This window comes from Coenobita brevimanus, chromosome 104, assembly GCF_032717465.1.
Source record: "Coenobita brevimanus isolate Jiangsu-jjx chromosome 104, ASM3271746v2, whole genome shotgun sequence".
NCBI classification, from domain to species: domain Eukaryota; kingdom Metazoa; phylum Arthropoda; class Malacostraca; order Decapoda; family Coenobitidae; genus Coenobita; species Coenobita brevimanus.
Genome location: NC_137057.1, coordinates 45,158,197 through 45,175,640, shown reverse-complemented (window position 1 = coordinate 45,175,640; position 17,444 = coordinate 45,158,197). Strand labels below are relative to the sequence as shown.

The 17,444-nt window shown below is 42.5% G+C and overlaps 1 protein-coding gene across 1 annotated transcript in view; it reads left to right on the top strand.

Moving 5' to 3' along the window:
- The window catches only part of LOC145416125 (protein deltex-like), a 66,502-nt gene that overhangs the window by 7,863 nt on the left and 41,195 nt on the right, over window positions 1-17,444 (top strand). The window contains exons 2-5 of the mRNA XM_080285213.1: window positions 3,419-3,546; window positions 10,854-11,007; window positions 11,796-11,944; window positions 15,935-16,009. Coding sequence (XP_080141339.1) covers window positions 3,490-3,546; window positions 10,854-11,007; window positions 11,796-11,944; window positions 15,935-16,009 — 435 coding nt within the window. The 5' untranslated portion in view covers window positions 3,419-3,489. The remainder of the gene's footprint in view (window positions 1-3,418; window positions 3,547-10,853; window positions 11,008-11,795; window positions 11,945-15,934; window positions 16,010-17,444) is intronic.

The window sequence follows — 17,444 nt, the reverse complement described above, 5'->3', positions numbered from 1 at the left end:
AGAGGAGCGAGAGAGTGCTATTGATTGGAGACATGAATGGCAAAGTTGGGAATGTACGAGTGGACGGAGTGGTTGGTCAGTGGGGTGTGCCAGCTGAAGTAGATGGGAATGGTAGTGCTTTGGTGGACATCTGTGCTGGTAAGGGGTTGGCAATAGCCAACACCTACTTTCGTCATAAGATGATCCACTGGTATACATGGAGAGTAATGAGGAGGATGGATGGTGAACTTGTTGAATGAAAGGCAATGATAGACTACGTGTGTGTGGATGAGCGAATGAGAAGACAAGTGTTGGATGCAAGGGTGTGGAGAGGGTGGGGGAATGGAGTCTCGGACCATCACTTAGTGATGGCCAAGGTAGAGCTGCAAAGAAAGTGGTTGAGGAGACGAAGGGGAAGACAGGAGGAAGCAGCTCCTGTGAGAAGAGTGGAGAAACTGCAAGATAGTGAGAAAATGACAGAGTATAAGAGCATAGTGGAAGAAAGATTGGGAAGGTATGAGCTAGAGCAGATGGAAGGGGTGGAAGACGTATGTAAGATATTCACGGAAGAGATAGGCGCAGCGTGTGAGGCGGTTTGTGGAGTGAGGAGGAGATGCAAGGGTGTGCAAGGGACAGCATGGTGGAATGATGAGGTGAAACGAGCTGTGGAACAAAAGAAGAAGACATATGGTGAATGGTTGGCGAGTAGAGGTAGGGGAGAAGATGAGAAAGAGAAGAGAGAGGTATATGAGAGCAGGAGAAGGGAGGTTAAGAGACTGGTGAAGGAGAGTAAGAAGAAAGTGGATGAAGAGTTTGGGAGGAATCTGAGTGTGAAATGGAGGGAGAGTAAGAAATTGTTTTGGAAGGAGGTAAAGAAAGTAAGGCAGTGTGAAAGGGGAAATAGTAGGGGAGTGAAAGATAGGAATAATAGATTGTTGGTGGAGAAGAGAGAGAAATTGAGGAGATGGAAGGAGCACTTTGAGGATTTGTTGAATGTAGAGAGTGAGAGCAGTGTGAGTATAAGTGGCTGGGGAATGGCTGGGAGAAGAAGAGATGAGAGGAGGGAGGAAGAGATCAGTAGGTCGGAAGTAGAGGAAGCGATGAAGAAGATTAAGCTGGGGAAGGCCCCAGGAATTGATGGAGTGTGTGGTGAAATGCTTAGGTATGGGGGTGAGATTGTTGTGGAGTGGATATGAAAGTTGTGTAGATTGGCTTGGGAAGAGGGAAGGGTTCCAGAGGACTGGAAATCAGGTATAATTGTTCCTCTGTACAAAGGAAAAGGGGAGAGAGAAGTATGTGGTAACCATAGGGGTATTTGCCTTCTTAGTGTGACTGGTAAAATATATGGTAGAATAGTCATTGATAGGGTTAGGCATATGACAGAGGAGCTAGTTGAAGAAGAACAAGGGGGATTTAGGAAGGGAAAAGGGTGTGTAGATCAGATATTTGTTCTAAGATGTTTAGTGGAGAAGTATCTAGAGAAGGGAAGGAAAGTGTATGCTGCCTTCATGGACTTGGAGAAAGCTTATGACAGAATAGATAGGCAAGGTATGTGGTAGGTATTAAGAATATATGGAGTGGAGGGGAAATTGTTGAGTGCTGTGAAGAGTATGTACGAAGGAGCTAGGGCTACGGTGCGAGTGGATGGTGAGCTGAGTGAGTTCTTTGATCTCAATGTGGGACTGAAACGGGTGTGTGTGATGTCTCCATGGCTGTTTAATATATATATGGATGGGGTTGTAAAAGAGATGCAAGGTAGGGCAGTGGATGTGGGGCTGGCCCTAATGAATGAGGGTGAGATTTGGAAGCTTCCGGTGTTGCTGTTTGCTGATGATACAGTATTGTTGAGTGAAGATGAATGGGAGTTGCAAGGTTTGGTGAATGAATTTGGGACAGTGTGTAGGAGGAGGAAGCTGAAAGTTAATGTAAACAAAAGTAAAGTTATGGTGTTTGAGAGGAATGAAGTCACAGAGTGTGCAGTGAGGTTAGATGGTGAGGATATGGAGAATGTGAGTGCATTCAAGTACAGTACTTGGGTAGTGTGATGAGTAAGGATGGAACTTTGGGGGATGAAGTACGTGAAAGGGTACAGCAGGGAAGAAAGGTTGTTGGTACACTGAAAGCCGTGATGATAAATAGGGAGGTGAGTATGGAAGTTAAAAAGTCACTGCATGATGGTATTGTGATCCCTACCCTGACGTATGGAAGCGAGGCGTGGACCTTGCAAGAGGGGAACAAGTCAAGAGTGAGAGCAGGGGAAATGAGTTGCTTCAGAGGAGCATGTGGAGTGATGTGGAGGGACAGGTTGACGAATGAAGAAGTGAAGGAACGTTGTGGGGTAGATGTGGATGTGGTTGAAAAGATTAGGAGAAATACACTGAGGTGGTTTGGACATGTGGAGAGAATGGAGAATGAAAGACTGACTAAGAGGGTGTATGTAGGTGAGGTGGAGGGAGGGAGAGGGAGGGGTAGACCGAGGATGAGGTGGAGGGATGGAGTTGAGTGGTATATGAGGGAGGGGGGAGTGAGTTGGGGGGAGGGTAGTCAATTGGTGGGTGACAGAGTGACTTGGAGGCGTTTTGTCTGCGGCCACCCTTTGCGGGATTAGGGTGTCGGGCTATAGATAGATAGATAGATAGACCACTAGTGACCTACCATTTTTATCAGCAAAATTAAATGACAATAAAGTGTTCTGCAATATTAAATGACAGTAAAGTGTTCAGCAAAATTAAATTTCAGAATTGTTCAGCAAAATTAAATGACAGAAGAGTGTTCAGCAAAATTAAGTGACAGTAAAGTGTTCAGCAAAATTAAATTTCAGAAGTGTTCAGCAAACGTAGATGACAGAAGTGTTTAGCAAAATTAAATGACAATAAAGTGTCCAGCAAAATGACAGTAAAATGTTCAGCAAAATTAAATTTCAGAAGTGTACGGCAGAATTACATGACAGAAGAGTGTTCAGCAATATTAAATGACAGTAAAGTGTTCAGCAAAGTTGAACAATAGGGTTTTCAGCAAAATAAAATTAATGACATTAAAGTGTTTGGCAAAATTTAATGAGAGTAAAGTATTAAGCAGAATTAAATGATAGTAGAGTGTTCAGCAAAAACTCAAGTGTGGCTTGTTTGGATCTTACCTAACCTAACTGGACCAAACTTAAGCTACCCTAACTTAACCCATCCCAACCCAGTTTAACCTATTGTACAGTAGGCCAAGCAAAACCACTCAACCCTGCACAAACCAGCCCAACCCAAGCCAACCACACCAAACCAAACCCAAGTCAACCCAACCCAACACAGCCCAGCCTAGTCCAGCCCAGTCAAACCAATCCCAGCTTACCAAAACATAACATTATAATCTTTTGCTATGCTATCCTGTTATGTTGTAGTATAATGTAGTATAACCTAATCTAATCCAAATGCCTGACCCTGTATTGCAGGTTGGTGTGTGAGGAGGGTGCAGTGATGTTGATAGGACTGGACCCAGAGTGAGGGAGGCTGTCACTCCAACATGGCCTCTGGAAAACAGGGGCTCTTTGTCGTGGTGTGGGAGTGGGAGAACAAGCAGGTGTGTATTTATTGGAGTAGTGGGAGTAGTGTTTATTAACTCTTCAGTCCAGTGGTGTATTTTACATCACCACACAGATTTAGTCATCGATAATAAATCAACACTGTTTTGGGACAAATTCATGAAGGCTGTATCTAACCCTTACAGTTTGAAAATTTTTCCCTGGACTGAACAGAATTATCTACGGGTATCAAGAATAACAAAAAATACACCATCATGTGTTAGAAGGTGTTAGATTTAGTTATGCAGAGATCACAAGCGCCTAACTGGACAGCAACGTGCCCATTACCCCTCCTTGGTTCATTTATTATTGTGATATCGAGCTCATCTGAACCTGAACCCAGTGGACTGTAAGACACCAGTCACCTCAGCGGTCAGATACTCCCAGAGATTTTTTTGTTGAGGATTTGTTAAAGGATTGTCTTTTGTGACTGAGAGGTGCGTGTGGTAAGTATATTGTGGTGTGAAGGGGCAGCATTAGAGTGAGGGCAGATCAGATTGTCTGAGAGTTGTATTTTGTGTTATTACTGAATAAACCCTGTTTTTTCGTCAGTTAAGGAAGCTCCCTGACACCTTTTCTTTAGTAATTTATTTTGCTTATTACACCTTACTGTTCTATTCTATGTTATATATATCCTTCAGAAATCACTATACACTGTATAAATAACATACAAAACTATTAACTAGCCGTAACCAAAAATAAATCGCAGAGGAGTATCTATACCTGATGAAAATCTGTGTATTCTGTCTATTGCCAGACACCTTAATCCCGTAAGAGGTGGCCACAGTCAAATTGCCTCCATGTTGCCCTGTCCCCTACCATTTGTACCCCTCCCCCCGCCTCAGTTTATTCCCCCCCTCTCATATACCTCTTTGCTCCATCTCTCAGTCTCATTCTGGGTCTCCCCCTCTCTCTCCCCCTTCCACCTCACCCACATACACCCCTCTTTAGTCTCTCCATTATTTCTGCATGGTCAAACCACCTCAGTGTATTTCTCGTAACGCATTCACATCCACTCAACATCACAACGCTCTTTCAGTCTGTCTCTCCATGTAACTCCACATGCTCCAATCAGATAACCCATTTCTGCTGCTCTCATTCTTGACTTGTGTCCTTCCAACAAGGTCCAAGCTTCGTTTCCATACATTAAACTGGTGATCACAACATTATCATAGCGTGACTCCATCATCCACTTACCTGATGAAGTGCCAGCTACTTCTTCCTTCACCTTTATTATTCTTTTTCTGTGGCTGCCTTCCTCTCTTCTATTTCTCCCATCTTTCTGTCACTTTATATTCCTCTTCCTTCCATTTTAGGTGGCTTCACCTTGAATGACAAGCCTAATTGCCTCCTGTAAGCCAGGAAACCATTTACAATGCTGGGTTGTAACCATTTAACCCCTAAAACGCGGCTGTGTACAGTCGATCCCCCCCGAGTGGCGGGGTTGTATCGCGGTCTGAGTACCTGTAGGAAAATATTCACCAAAAATCAGAGATTAACCCTAGAACATTATACTTGGTATGGCAGATAGTACTTACATTCAGCTTTCTCCAGAGACAGGTGTTGAGCCTTCATGGACTACCCAAGGACTTGTGGAGACTTGCAAAGTTGGGTAACCAAATCTTCACTTTCACACCTCCAGCAACCCGGTTTCCCCTCTACCACCGCCTCATTCTGTCACAGTAAACTTTATACTACAACGTAAAGGTAGTTAGGAATCCGTATTTGTACAATAAGCACTGAAAATAAGGCTAAAATCAACGGAGCGTACGGCCGACATGCACTGTGGCGGCGGTCTTCCCGTCACTCAACAAACATTTCCATTTTCACAGCTAAAAACATGTATACTACATTATTTTCAATCATATTACTTCCCAAAAGATCACCACGGCGCGCTTTTTATTCTGCCTTACGTCCGCCACTTTATTCTCGTTCCTGTCGGCCGCTTGCACTGACTCGGAAGAGCTAGAACTCGCCATAATCTCACTGTAAACTGACGCTAAACAGAGGCAAACCGTGAGAAAAAAAGCTATTGTTACAACTGGGGAAACAAGCGTTTCCTAGTAGCATAAACTGCTTGTGAGAGGAGATCGCAGATTTACAGTTCTGAGCGCTCAGAGCGCTGCCATGTATCACAGCCAGGCTGGCTGGGCCGTGGTGGGGGGGGGACGGGGGGAAAACGCGATATTTGGCAACAACTGAGGTCAGTAGTACAAAGGTAAAGTATGCTAGTTGTAGCTAGAGGGTGGTGGTACTGATAGACAATACCAGCTGGAGCCTGCTTGCCCGCGGTTATTCAAAATTTACTAAAATCGCAAACGCGACGACCCGCCGTCCTGTCCTTTTGGCCGAGTGTCGCAAACGCGACGATCCGCGTTTTAGGGGTTAACCAACCGATGCGTATTCTCTAAGTGTCAGCAAGTGGGTTGGCCTAGGGTTTATGTCTTTCACTGTAAAACAACTGACTCAAAGACAAATGGCTGCTCCTAACAGGATTATGGTGTCTGGCAATAGATAGAAAGATATAGCCTATTACACCATTTTACTTCCATTCTCTTTTCCTGTCTCTTATTACTGCTTTCAGTGAATCAGCAGCCTTTTTTTTTCCTGTTGAGTCCTTTCAAGCTCTTCATCCTCTAAATTTCCATCCTTACTGAAAACACAACCCAAGTACTTAAACGCACACATTTAACATTTCCTCACTGTCCAGCCTCATTTTGCATTCAGTGACTTGATTCCTATATACATCTTTAGATTCTGTTTCTTGCATACTCTCCCAAACTCATTCACTAATCCTTGCAGTTTTTTTTTTTTAACGGGTCTGACCCTGGGCAAAGGCTTCAGTGACTATTCTTAAGTCCTAGTAGTCTTCCTTGGGGCCCAGTAGTCCTCCTACATCTCCACATGTCCACTTCGACGCTAACACCCACCATCCATATTGAATATATGCTAGGGCTATCTCATACAGGACTGGTGTATTGGTATTAGCGGGGGTACTTTTATGACATGTCAGCTGGTCATCTAGTAGTTGAGAAAAGTCTGCATTTTATGAAATTCAAATCCTTAAACTGTTCCCTGCCCCAGCCGGGATTCGAACCTGGGTCCATTAGGACTGCAGGCCGCCTCTCTACTGATTCAGCCACCACCTAATTACCCCTTATCTTTACTTAACAATACAGTATCATCTGAGAATACAGACCTTAATTGGCTTTATGGTACTGCAGGCAGTCCTCATTATAAGTTAGGGATGTGTTCCAAAATATCACAACTTTCTCCATGCAGCTGGTAGTTTAAAATAAGGGAAAGTGGCAAATCAGCTATTTAGGTAATGTTACCTGTGGCAGTGGAGCTACTAATAGATAATATTTCTGTATTTTTTGTGTGAATTTGTAAAAAAGATTATGAATTTGTAAAAAAGATTATCACAGGATGTATACTGTAGCACCAGTTGAGCAAGGCGGTACTCCCAAGGTGGATGGGAAGCTGATGACAGGGAAAGCTGGAGTTCCCTGTTCATCAGCCCTCGGAACCTTGTTCCTGACTATTCCCCTTTTCTGAACTTTTTTAGTGTTTCAGTAAAAGAGAGTAGGTCAGCATACAGTACTCTCCAATACAAGTTTCTCTAACTCAACACCGAACCACGTGCACATTGCACACTACACTTCCTGTTCAAAATTCAACCAAAGTTGCGTCTCATAATCAAGTTTCAGAGTCCCTGGGGTGGGATGGGGACCATAAATGCTCCCACCATCCGCCTCTCTCCTTGCGATGACCCAGCGAGATGCCCAGGACCACTGTCTAACTCACTTCTTCATTTCTGCAACATTCACAACCTTTCCTCTAACTTTCTCTCTGTCAAATACCACCTCTCCTCCTCTAAACCTCACCTTCTCTTCCTGACAGAGACTCAGCTGTCTGAGGCAACTGCTAGCAAACCCTTCTCTGTATCCTCCTACTTTCTCTATACTCATTTCAAAGCCAAAGGTGGCTGTTGTGTATATGTACACAATGACTTATCTTGCTCTCGTGTTCCTGAACTTGATTCTTCTGAATTCTCGACTCCTAGCTTCGGCCTTCTTGTCATTCTCTGATTAAATATATCTTTGCTGTTTACTTATCCCGTAATTCTACTGACTGTGAAAAATTCTTTGACTCTCTTACTTCTACAGTGGAACTCATCCTATCTATTTCTGTTTTCTCTGAAATTTCCATTCTAGGAGATTTCAGTGTTCACCACCATGTTTGGCTCCCCTCTCCTTTCACTGATCCACCCGGTGAACAGGCCTACATCTTTTCTATCCCTAATTGCCTAGTGCAGCTTGTACAGCACCCTACCCGTCTCCTTGACCTCCTTGGAGAGAGTTCCAACATAGTTGACCTATTCCTTACAACTAATCCTTCTGTTTACACTGTTAATCTTTCTTCTCCATTGGGCTCTTCTGACCACAACCTCATCACCTTAACCTGTCCTGTCGCTTCAGGACGGCCTGTGGACCCTCCAAAGAAACGTCAGTTGTGGCACTTCAGAGCTGCTGATTGGGAGGCCCTCAGGCAGTACTTCTTTGATTTTGCATGGAATGATTATTGCTTCCATGGCCTGGAGCCATCTGGGTGTGCCGTGCTCATGATGGAGGTTATTCTCTTGGGCATGGAAGCATATATTCCTTTGTTGTATCATTTGACTAATGCAAGAAAGCCTTGGTTTAATCACCCTTGTTTTAATGCTGTCCACAACAAGGAGAGGGCCTACAAAAGGTATCGGAGCCAACCCACCCCTGAATCACATCTTTTTTATGTTTCTGCCTGGAATTGTGCTAAGTCTGTTCTTTGCTCTGCTAAAAATAATTTCATCCATTCTAAATGCTCTGAACTCTCCAACTCGAATTCTTCCCAGTTCTTCTGGCACCTTGCCAAAAACCTTTTTAATAACTTGACCTCATCATCCTTCCCTCTTTTCCACTCTGATGGTACTGTAGCTATTTCTTCTAGTGTTAAAGCAGATCTCTTCTGTTAAAGCAGACTTTCTCGTCCAATTCACCTTAAACGATTGTGGTGCTGTAACTTCATTACTTTCCCCCTCTGACTTCCTCATGTCTGACATTAAAATTTCTTCAACTAATGTATTTTCTGCCATCACTGACCTCAGTACTAACAAGGCATATGGACCTGATGGGGTCCCTCCTGTTCCTCTCAAGAACTGTGCTTCTGTGCTTACATGCTGCCTAGGTAAACTCTTTCGCCTTTGTCTTTCAACTTGTACCTTTCCTTCTTGCCGTAAGTTTGCTGTCATTCAGCCAGTCCCAAAGAAGGGTGACCATTCCCAACCCTCTAACTGTCGCCTAATTGCTTTAATGTCCTATACAGTACTGTATCTCAAAAGTTTTCGAGTCTGTTCTTAACAAAATAATTTTAAATCATCTTCCCTATCACAATCTTCTTTCCGATCGTCAGTATGGGTTCCGTCAGGATTGCTCCACTGGCGATCTTCTCACCTACCTTTCAGATTCCTGGTTATCCTCCTGTCGGGACTTTGACAAAAGCTTTGCCATTGCACTTGACATCTCAAAGGCTTTCAATCGAGTTTGGCATAAATCTTCAATTTCCAAACTGCTCTCTTATGGTTTTGGTCTTTCTATCTCTACTGTCACATCTAGCTTCCTTTCTGGTTGTTCTATAGCTGCTGTTGTAGACGGCCATTGTTCTTCTCCTAGATCTATCATTAGTGGTGTTCCTCAGGACTCTGTCCCGTCACCAACCCTCCTCCTTTTATTCTTCAGTGACCTAAGCTCTACATCTAATCCTATCCACTCATATGCTGATGATTCCACCCTTCACCTTTCCATTCGGTTTGCGCAGCATCCATCTCAGCAGGTACTTCAACAAACAAGGGATGAGGCTATGACACACCTAAATTCTGAGTTGGCTCGTATCTCTGACTGTAGTAAAAGTTATCTTGTTTTAATGTGTTAAAAATTCAGTTCTTACACCCATCAACCCAACAGAATCTTGCACAGGAGTACCCACTGATGTTTAGTAATGTCCAGCTCAATCCTTCATCATCTTTCAACATATTTGGGGTTTCATTCTTGGGATTTATCTTGGAAAGATCATAGTACATCTCTTGTAAAATCTGCTTCCAAGAGATTAGGTGTGCTGAGCCAACTCTGTACTTTCTTTACCCCTGCACAGTTGTTGACTTATGCACTGGATTTATTAGTCCATGTGTAGAGTACAACTCTTGTGTGGGGAGGCTCCCCACATACAGCTCTTCTCAACAAGGTGGAGTTAGAAGCTCTTTGTCTTATTAACTCTCCTGCACGTACTGGCTCCCTTCAACCTGTGTCTCTTCACTGCACTGTTGCATCTTTATTTCTTTTCTCTCACTATGTCAATGGTCACTGCTCCTCTGAACTATCTGCTTGCCCCCCTCCACCACCACGACAGGCGCGTAGCACCCGTCTAGCAACAAATTCTCATCCCTTTTCTGTCCAGCTCTAATGCAAGAGTTAACCATTACTTCCAGTCCTTCATTTATGCAACAGGTCAGCTCTGGAACTGTCTCCCTCTGTCTGTATTTCCTACTTCCCATGATCTCCAGTCTTTCAAACGCAGTGTGTCCAGGCATCTCAAAATGAACGGATCTTGAATTTGGCTCTGTGTTGTATTGTTTTTGTTATTTCTTGGAAGGAATGGTTTGAATGCTCCTGGCCTCTGGTTCCTTTTTCCTTGCACTAAAAAAAAAAAAGAGAGAGAAAAAAAAAATACTTTGTATACTATTCTTAATGGTACAAAGTTCTCATTAGCCATATGTCACTTTTGCATTTTTTTTTTTTTTTTTTTAAGTGCAATGTAGTTTACAGATGAATTGCCAGTTTAAGTCCCATAGCAACCAATAAATGTGGTTTACCATTTTTACTGAGTTTAACAGTACAGTACCAGTTGTGTGAAAGCAGTTTATAGTGTACTGATATTTTGGAACACATCATTGATATACAGCAAGAACTCACTGTACCTTAAATGAGGTGCTCTGAGCCAGAGAGGTGACCGTGCATTTTGCTTATTTTTGGTAATTAGTTGTTAAACTTTGACATGGCTGATTATACAGCATTTTATTGTTTAGCTTGAAAGTGCTAACCAAGACGATTAAAATGGTGGTAAACATGACATGTTTAAAGTATATTACAGTTTGATGATTAGATGTCAAAGCAAATAAGCAAAATGCACAGTCGCTCCTCTGGCTCAGAGCACCTCATATATATTGGCAGTGTTTTGGTACAGAATATTATCAGTGTTTTTCTACATCTAGCGGCGATGGCGTCCTTACCCGCCAGAGGTGACACAGCAGCTGGAACGAGCATACTCCAAGAACCTGCGCTTAGTGTACCTGAGGGACTCGGACCCCAGCTTGAAGAACTACAACATCAACTTGCCTCAGATGGAGCAGGAGTGCCAAGTGTCAGGTCAGCATCACAGGAATAGATTATCAGCTCATTCATTCTGTTGATATCGTATTACAGTTTATAATTGCTGTTTATAAATGATTTTGTTAAGCTTTGGTGAGATCATGTCTAATTCCATTTCAGTAGCATTTTGGTTGTACACATACTATGTTGTTTTTGCCTTAATGTGGCCCAAAACAGTCACCAATACATCTTGAATGGCGAGGTATAAAAAGAAATTAACACAGAAACATTGTTGTATGCTCATTGCCAGGCAACATGTCTCTTAAGCCCTGCCCCTCTTCACCCACCTCCTGGAAAGTGAAAGCCCATGGGCTTGAGGCCACAACTTCAGGAAGGGGGTGGATTATAAGAGATAGGCTAAGTTGCCTGATTGGAGGTATGGTTACAAAATTCTGTGGAAAGAGAAAGGAGAGCCATAGTAGTTTTGTATTTTACCATCAGACTACAGAAAATAATTTGCAAAAGGATGAACATCTCTGCCAAGTTAAGGTGAAAGAACAATATATTAAGTGAGGACCACCTTCAGTTCATCCTCGTTTAAAGTTGTCACACTGTTAAATTGCTGAAGAGTTAATACCCTTACTCCTTTTAAAGTTGCCTGTGATTCTTTAGTAAGTTGCTTTAAAGTCATATATGGATCAGTTTTTGCCTTTTCAGCTTTGCAGTTGTGAACCAGAATCATGGCCTGCCTAAAGTTGTGTCACTTAAAGCAACATTTTTCCTGTACATATCCTGGACTGTGAAGTAAGGACTGACCATATACAACACCACCACCCCCTCAACAGGAGAGCGTGTGAAGGTGCGTCGGACTTTCTACCCGCAGAGTTCCCCCGCTGGCCAGGGTGCGGTGTGGCAGTGGGCCGGGGATGTGGAGGGTGATTGGCACACTTATGATATGTGTGTCCAGTGTGTTATTGAGGAGTCTTGGGGAACTGTAAGTACATATTCTAGTTTATCAGCTCCTAATTTGTCTTGTTTAGCTGCATGTGTATATGAATATCTGTTTTTCTATATCACTCTGTCAATTGTCAGAAACTAATCCTGGAGGGGGGTGGCTACAATTAAGTTGCCTCCATGTTCCCGTGTCCTCTGCTGTCAGGCTGCCCTGCCTCCAGTTCACACCACCCACACTCAGATACCTCTCCACCTTATCCTCAGTCCCCTTTTCCCCATTCTCTCCTCCACCTCATACCACCCTCGTTGATAAACGTATCCACACCATCCCTCCACCTCATCCTAAGTCTCCAACTCCTCCCTCTCCCCATCCACTGCACTGACACACTCTCCCAGTCAGTCTAATTCCCCCTTCTCTCCCTGTGGTCAGATAATACAGTACAAATAATGAGATATAATGGATATCACCTAACTACAGAGATTTTTTTTTTTTTCTTTTTTTTTTTACCTTTATTACCAGTATATATTGTTACCTGATAATTTTTAGTGTATTTTAATTTTTGTTATATTTAGTGCATTTTTATTGGGGGCATTCACCATCCACTCACTCGATGTAGTGCTGCTCTTGGGTGTCTGCCCTTTCCTCTCCTCCATTCTTCATTCCTTCCATCCTCTTCTGTCTTTCTTTCCTTCAGTCTTTCCTTGTCCCTCTGCCTGTGGGTGACTACATTCCCCCTTCTGTCTTTCTTTCTTTCATTCTTTCCTCTTTTTTGCCTGTGGGTAACTCTACACTGAGTGACAAGCCAAATGGTGTCCTGTATACCAGGAAACCCTGTACTATGCTGGGTGGTAACCATATAACCAAATTTTGGCGCCTGATGGTTTAGTGGGTAATTATTGCACTCCAGTCGGATTGAGCCGGTGAAAGTTTATATCCAAGGGGTGGTTGGGGTTGATTGCTCATGTAATGCCACTCAGGGATGAGTGAGGCTGGTAACTCGCATCTTAAATGTCAGGACAACTGCCTAGCCCCGGGCTCCTATGCTTCGTATGGGACAGCGTAGGATTGGGTAATGGATGGATGGATATTATTTATTTGTTTATTTGTTGCTTACTACAGTTGGCCACCAACTGAGCTTAGAGGGTTGAGGGATCTCAGTTAGGTTAGAATAGACATGCATTAGGAAATCAGCTGTATGGAAGATGGAGGGGAAAAAAAAACAAAGTATGAAGGTTGCATTAGGAAATCAGCTGTATGGAAGATGGAGGGAGGGGGGGAAGTATGAAGGATGTGTTAAGTTAGGTGACTGACATGAAAGTGAATGATAAGTTTTTTTTTTTTTTTTTGTAGTTTCAGAACCTTTAGTATGAGAGATGTATAAAGTTGAATAAAATTGCTTGTTGTTAGTCGAAGCAAAATAAATGTTTTTGTACTGAAATATTAATAGAGATGGTTTATAATTCATTAAGTACATTATATACTTAAAGATAGGAAGATGATCTGGCATAGCAGGAATAAAAAAAGCTAATATTTGAAGTACTTAACCTCTTCAATCTGTTTATTTTTAATTTCTGCTTTCTCCGTACAGTTTTATTTAGCTTTTTGTAGTCTTTTTAAACTAGTGGAGTTAGATATAGCTTTCATTAACCAGGTCACTGCTAGAAGTCTTTCCTGTGTTGAATAAAATAATATGGTGATAACCTGATAAACATGAGGTATATTTTATCATCATCATCATCTAATCCTGTGTTGCCCGATGAGGAGTGTAGGAGCCCAGGGCTAGGCAAGATGGTCCTGACATTTAAGATGAGAATGACCAGCCTCACAGGTATAATTATTCCCCTGTACAAAAGGGAAAAAGAAGTGTGTGGTAATCATAGGGGCATTTGTCTTAGTGTAATAGGAAAAGTGTGTGGTAGGGTACTTATTGACAGAGTTAGGGAAATAGCAGAGGAATTAGTTGGTGAAGAACAAGGAGGTTTTAGGAAAGGAAGAGGTTGCATAGATCAGATATTCATTCTTAGGTCTTTATTGGAAAGGTTTCTAGAGAAGGGAAAGAAGTTGTATGTGGCCTTCATGGGTTTGGAGAAAGCTCATGACTGAGTGGATAGACAAGGAATGTGGAAAGTGTTAAGAAGATATGAAGTAAATGGGAAGTTGTTGAATGCCCTGAAGAATATGTATGAGGGGGCAAAGGCTGCAGTGCATGTGGATAGTGAATTGAGTGAATTTTTCTCTTTGTGGATTGAAACAGGGATGTGTCATGTCTCCATGGTTGTTCAGTCTGTATATGGATGGGGTTGTAAAAGAGGTACAAGGTAGAGCAGTGGATGTTGGAGTGGCTTCAATGAGAGAGGGCAAGGTTTGGAAACTCTCTGTACTGTTGTTTGTAGGTGATTGTGTATTGTTAACCTGTGGATTGCGCAATTACCTTTTTTTATCCCACCCTGTGGTGTGCAAAAAATGAAGAAATTTTGTTGTTTTTGTTTATTATAAACTTGAAGATAAACATCCAGGGCATCATCTGGTGGAAAAAAAAAAAAAATAATATCTGTCTGTCTTTGCTTAGGGCAGCGTTTCTTAACCTTTTCCGACCTCAGCACCCCCTGCAGTAAGGCCACACAGTCCAGCACCCCCTTACATCTGGTTACTGGGACTACAGTTGCTACACTGCTACAGTTACTACACTACTACAAGGATAAAATGAAGTACTCCTTGACAATCTGTTTTATACAGTCTCCAAAAACAAAATATCAACGATGCCAATACTGAGCAAAACCAATATATGTTGCATTTTCCAGCACCCCCTAAAATTAATTTCAGCACCCCAGGTTAAGAAACGCTGGCGTAGGGCCATGCGTAAGTTTATGTAGGGGAGTAGTGAAAAATGAATTAAAAAAACAAACATTTTTTTTGTTATTATAAACTTGAAGATAAACATCTAGGGCATCATCTGGTGAAAAGAAAAAAATCTCTATCTCTCTGCGTAGCACCATGCGTAAGTTTGCATAGGGGTGGAGTAGTTAGTATGCATGGCCAGCACAGCCTGAGCTGTGGCTTGCAGTGTGATGCTACCCAGCCTGAGCTATGGCTCGCAGTCCACGGGTTAAGTGAAGGCAAGGAGGAACATCAAGGCTTGGTGAATGAGTTTGGAAGTGTGTAAGAAATGGAATTTAAAGCTAAACGAAGGGAAGAGTAAAGTTATAGTCTTTGAAAGAAGTCACTGGTTGCACACTGAGTTTGGATGATGAGGAAACGGAAAATGTGAGTGCATTTAGGTACCTGGGTAGTGTGATGAGTAAGGATGGAAGTTTAGAGGGTGAAGTGCTTGAAAGGGTACAGCAAGGAAGAATGGTTGCTGGTTCTTTGAAAGCAGTGATAAGAAACTGGGAAGTGAGCATGGAAGTATAAAAGTCATTGCATGATAGTATTGTGATACCAACTCTAATGTATGGAAGTGAAGCTTGGACCTTGTTGGAAGGACACACATCAAGAGTGGGGGCAGTGGAAATAAGTTATTTGAGGAGCATGTGGAATTACATGGAGAGACAGACTGACAAATGAGAAAGTGTTGGAGTGTTGTGTTGTGGATGTGATAGAAAGCGTTAGGAGAAATACATTGAGGTGGTTTGACCGTGTGGAGAGGATGGAGAGCGAGAGGCTGACGAGGAGAGTGTATATGAGTGAGGTGAAGAGGGAAGGGTGAGGATGAGGAGTAGTTGGAGGGATGGAATGAAGAGGTATATGAGAGAGGGGGGTATGAGCTTGGGGGAGGGCAGTGAAATGGCAGTGGACCAAATGACATGGAGGTGATTTGTTTGTGGCCACCCCTTACGGGATTGAGGCATCTGGCAATAGATAGATATGTCATTGGATTGAAGGGGATAAGTCTCTCTCTCTCTCTCTCTCTCTCTCTGGTAGCAGAATGACCATCAGCAGCAGCATCGCAGCCTCTTTTTCTCCACCTAAGAATAGATTAAGGATAGGGTGAGTAGATCATTAATATTATTTCTGTGTATTTTGCCCCAGGGTGCCCAGACGTTGGATATGAGTGAAGCATTTCCATTGTGTCCTTATGTCATCAACTTCTGTAACCTCACACAGGTAAGGTTTATGGAAGTTGTATGGCCAGTAGTGTGTGTGTGTGTGTGTGTGTGTGTGTGTGTGTATTTTTTTTTTTTCCTTAATTTCATCATCCAAGGGATTTTATTTTTTTCATTGACTCAGGTTAGAAAAAGGTTATCAGACCCTTGTTATGTGCTCCTCCATAGATGATTCATCTCCCAACTTATCCCCCAACAAGTCTTTATCTTCACCAGGTTTCATATGACACTTTCTGCTAACTTTTTTACCATTTCCATCCACATTGGTCTCCAGGCCTCCTCCCAACTTCAAGATCACATCATTTAATCAGCCTTGACAATAGGTCTCTTAGAACACACGGCTGAAGTACTGTACCATATGTCTGGTCTGCACTCGACAAATGATAAAGTTCACTACTGTTTGTGGCAGGAAATGTAGTAACAGATGATAAATTTATGTGTGAATTATGAAGATGCCTTACTTGAGGGACGATATTCTTTTGAGCTGAAGAGGTCTCCTTGTACCTTGCTCTCTGAACAGTTTATTTCTCTGTGTGGCATGTTACCTTTCCGATGGTGATTTATTTATTGGTTTATTCTTTCCAACCACCTTGTGATTCTTTTCACCTTAGCAGAGGTCATCAAATTGGAGGGGTTAGATGCAGCCTTCATTAACCCCTTCAAAATGAGAGGATTTTCCTAAGTTGAATCTGATTGTTTGGAATCAGCAAGATTACAGTATATTGAAAAATTGCCTACGGATTAAAGGGGTTAATATTCTCTTGTATTCTTGGTATGTGGGGGTGCTCACTATCCACTTTTCAGTGTGCTGCTGCCCACTGGTTACAGCACTGAGTGACAAGCCTAATGGTTTCTGGTAACCCAGGTTACCATTTACCATATTGGGAGGCAGGGTTGGTGATTTTTGTTATTTAAAAAAAAAATCATTTTTTTTTAAAATTTATTCAATTTATTTGATTTTTATTTATTTATGTCCTGTCTATCCACGGATGGTTCAGGCTGAAAGCCATTGCCCAAAATCCAGATACATACCTGTTCAAGTCCTGTCTGTACACTACCAGTTAACCCGAGACGTCCTGTCGACGTATAGGTACATTGCAACATTTTGCATTTGCCAGTCCTGTTGACGTACTGGTACGTTTTGCAATTGCAAGGTCCCTAATTTGCACAATTTTCAATTTTCGCACGTGATTTTTCGTACGTATACACGGGACACCTTCCTCTATTCCTCTACAAGATGCCAAGCAGGAACAATGCCTTACACCTCATAATCTCTCCCCCCCCCCTGCACGCCATTGTCTCAGCAATTCGCCTGTTACCAGTGACCTGGCCAACAAAGACATTCAGGGCCAGAGTGATTCCCCAATCGATAACAATGTGGAGGACAAAGTTTACATAGCATTAGAGAAAGAAACAGTCAGAAATGATGATCAGGT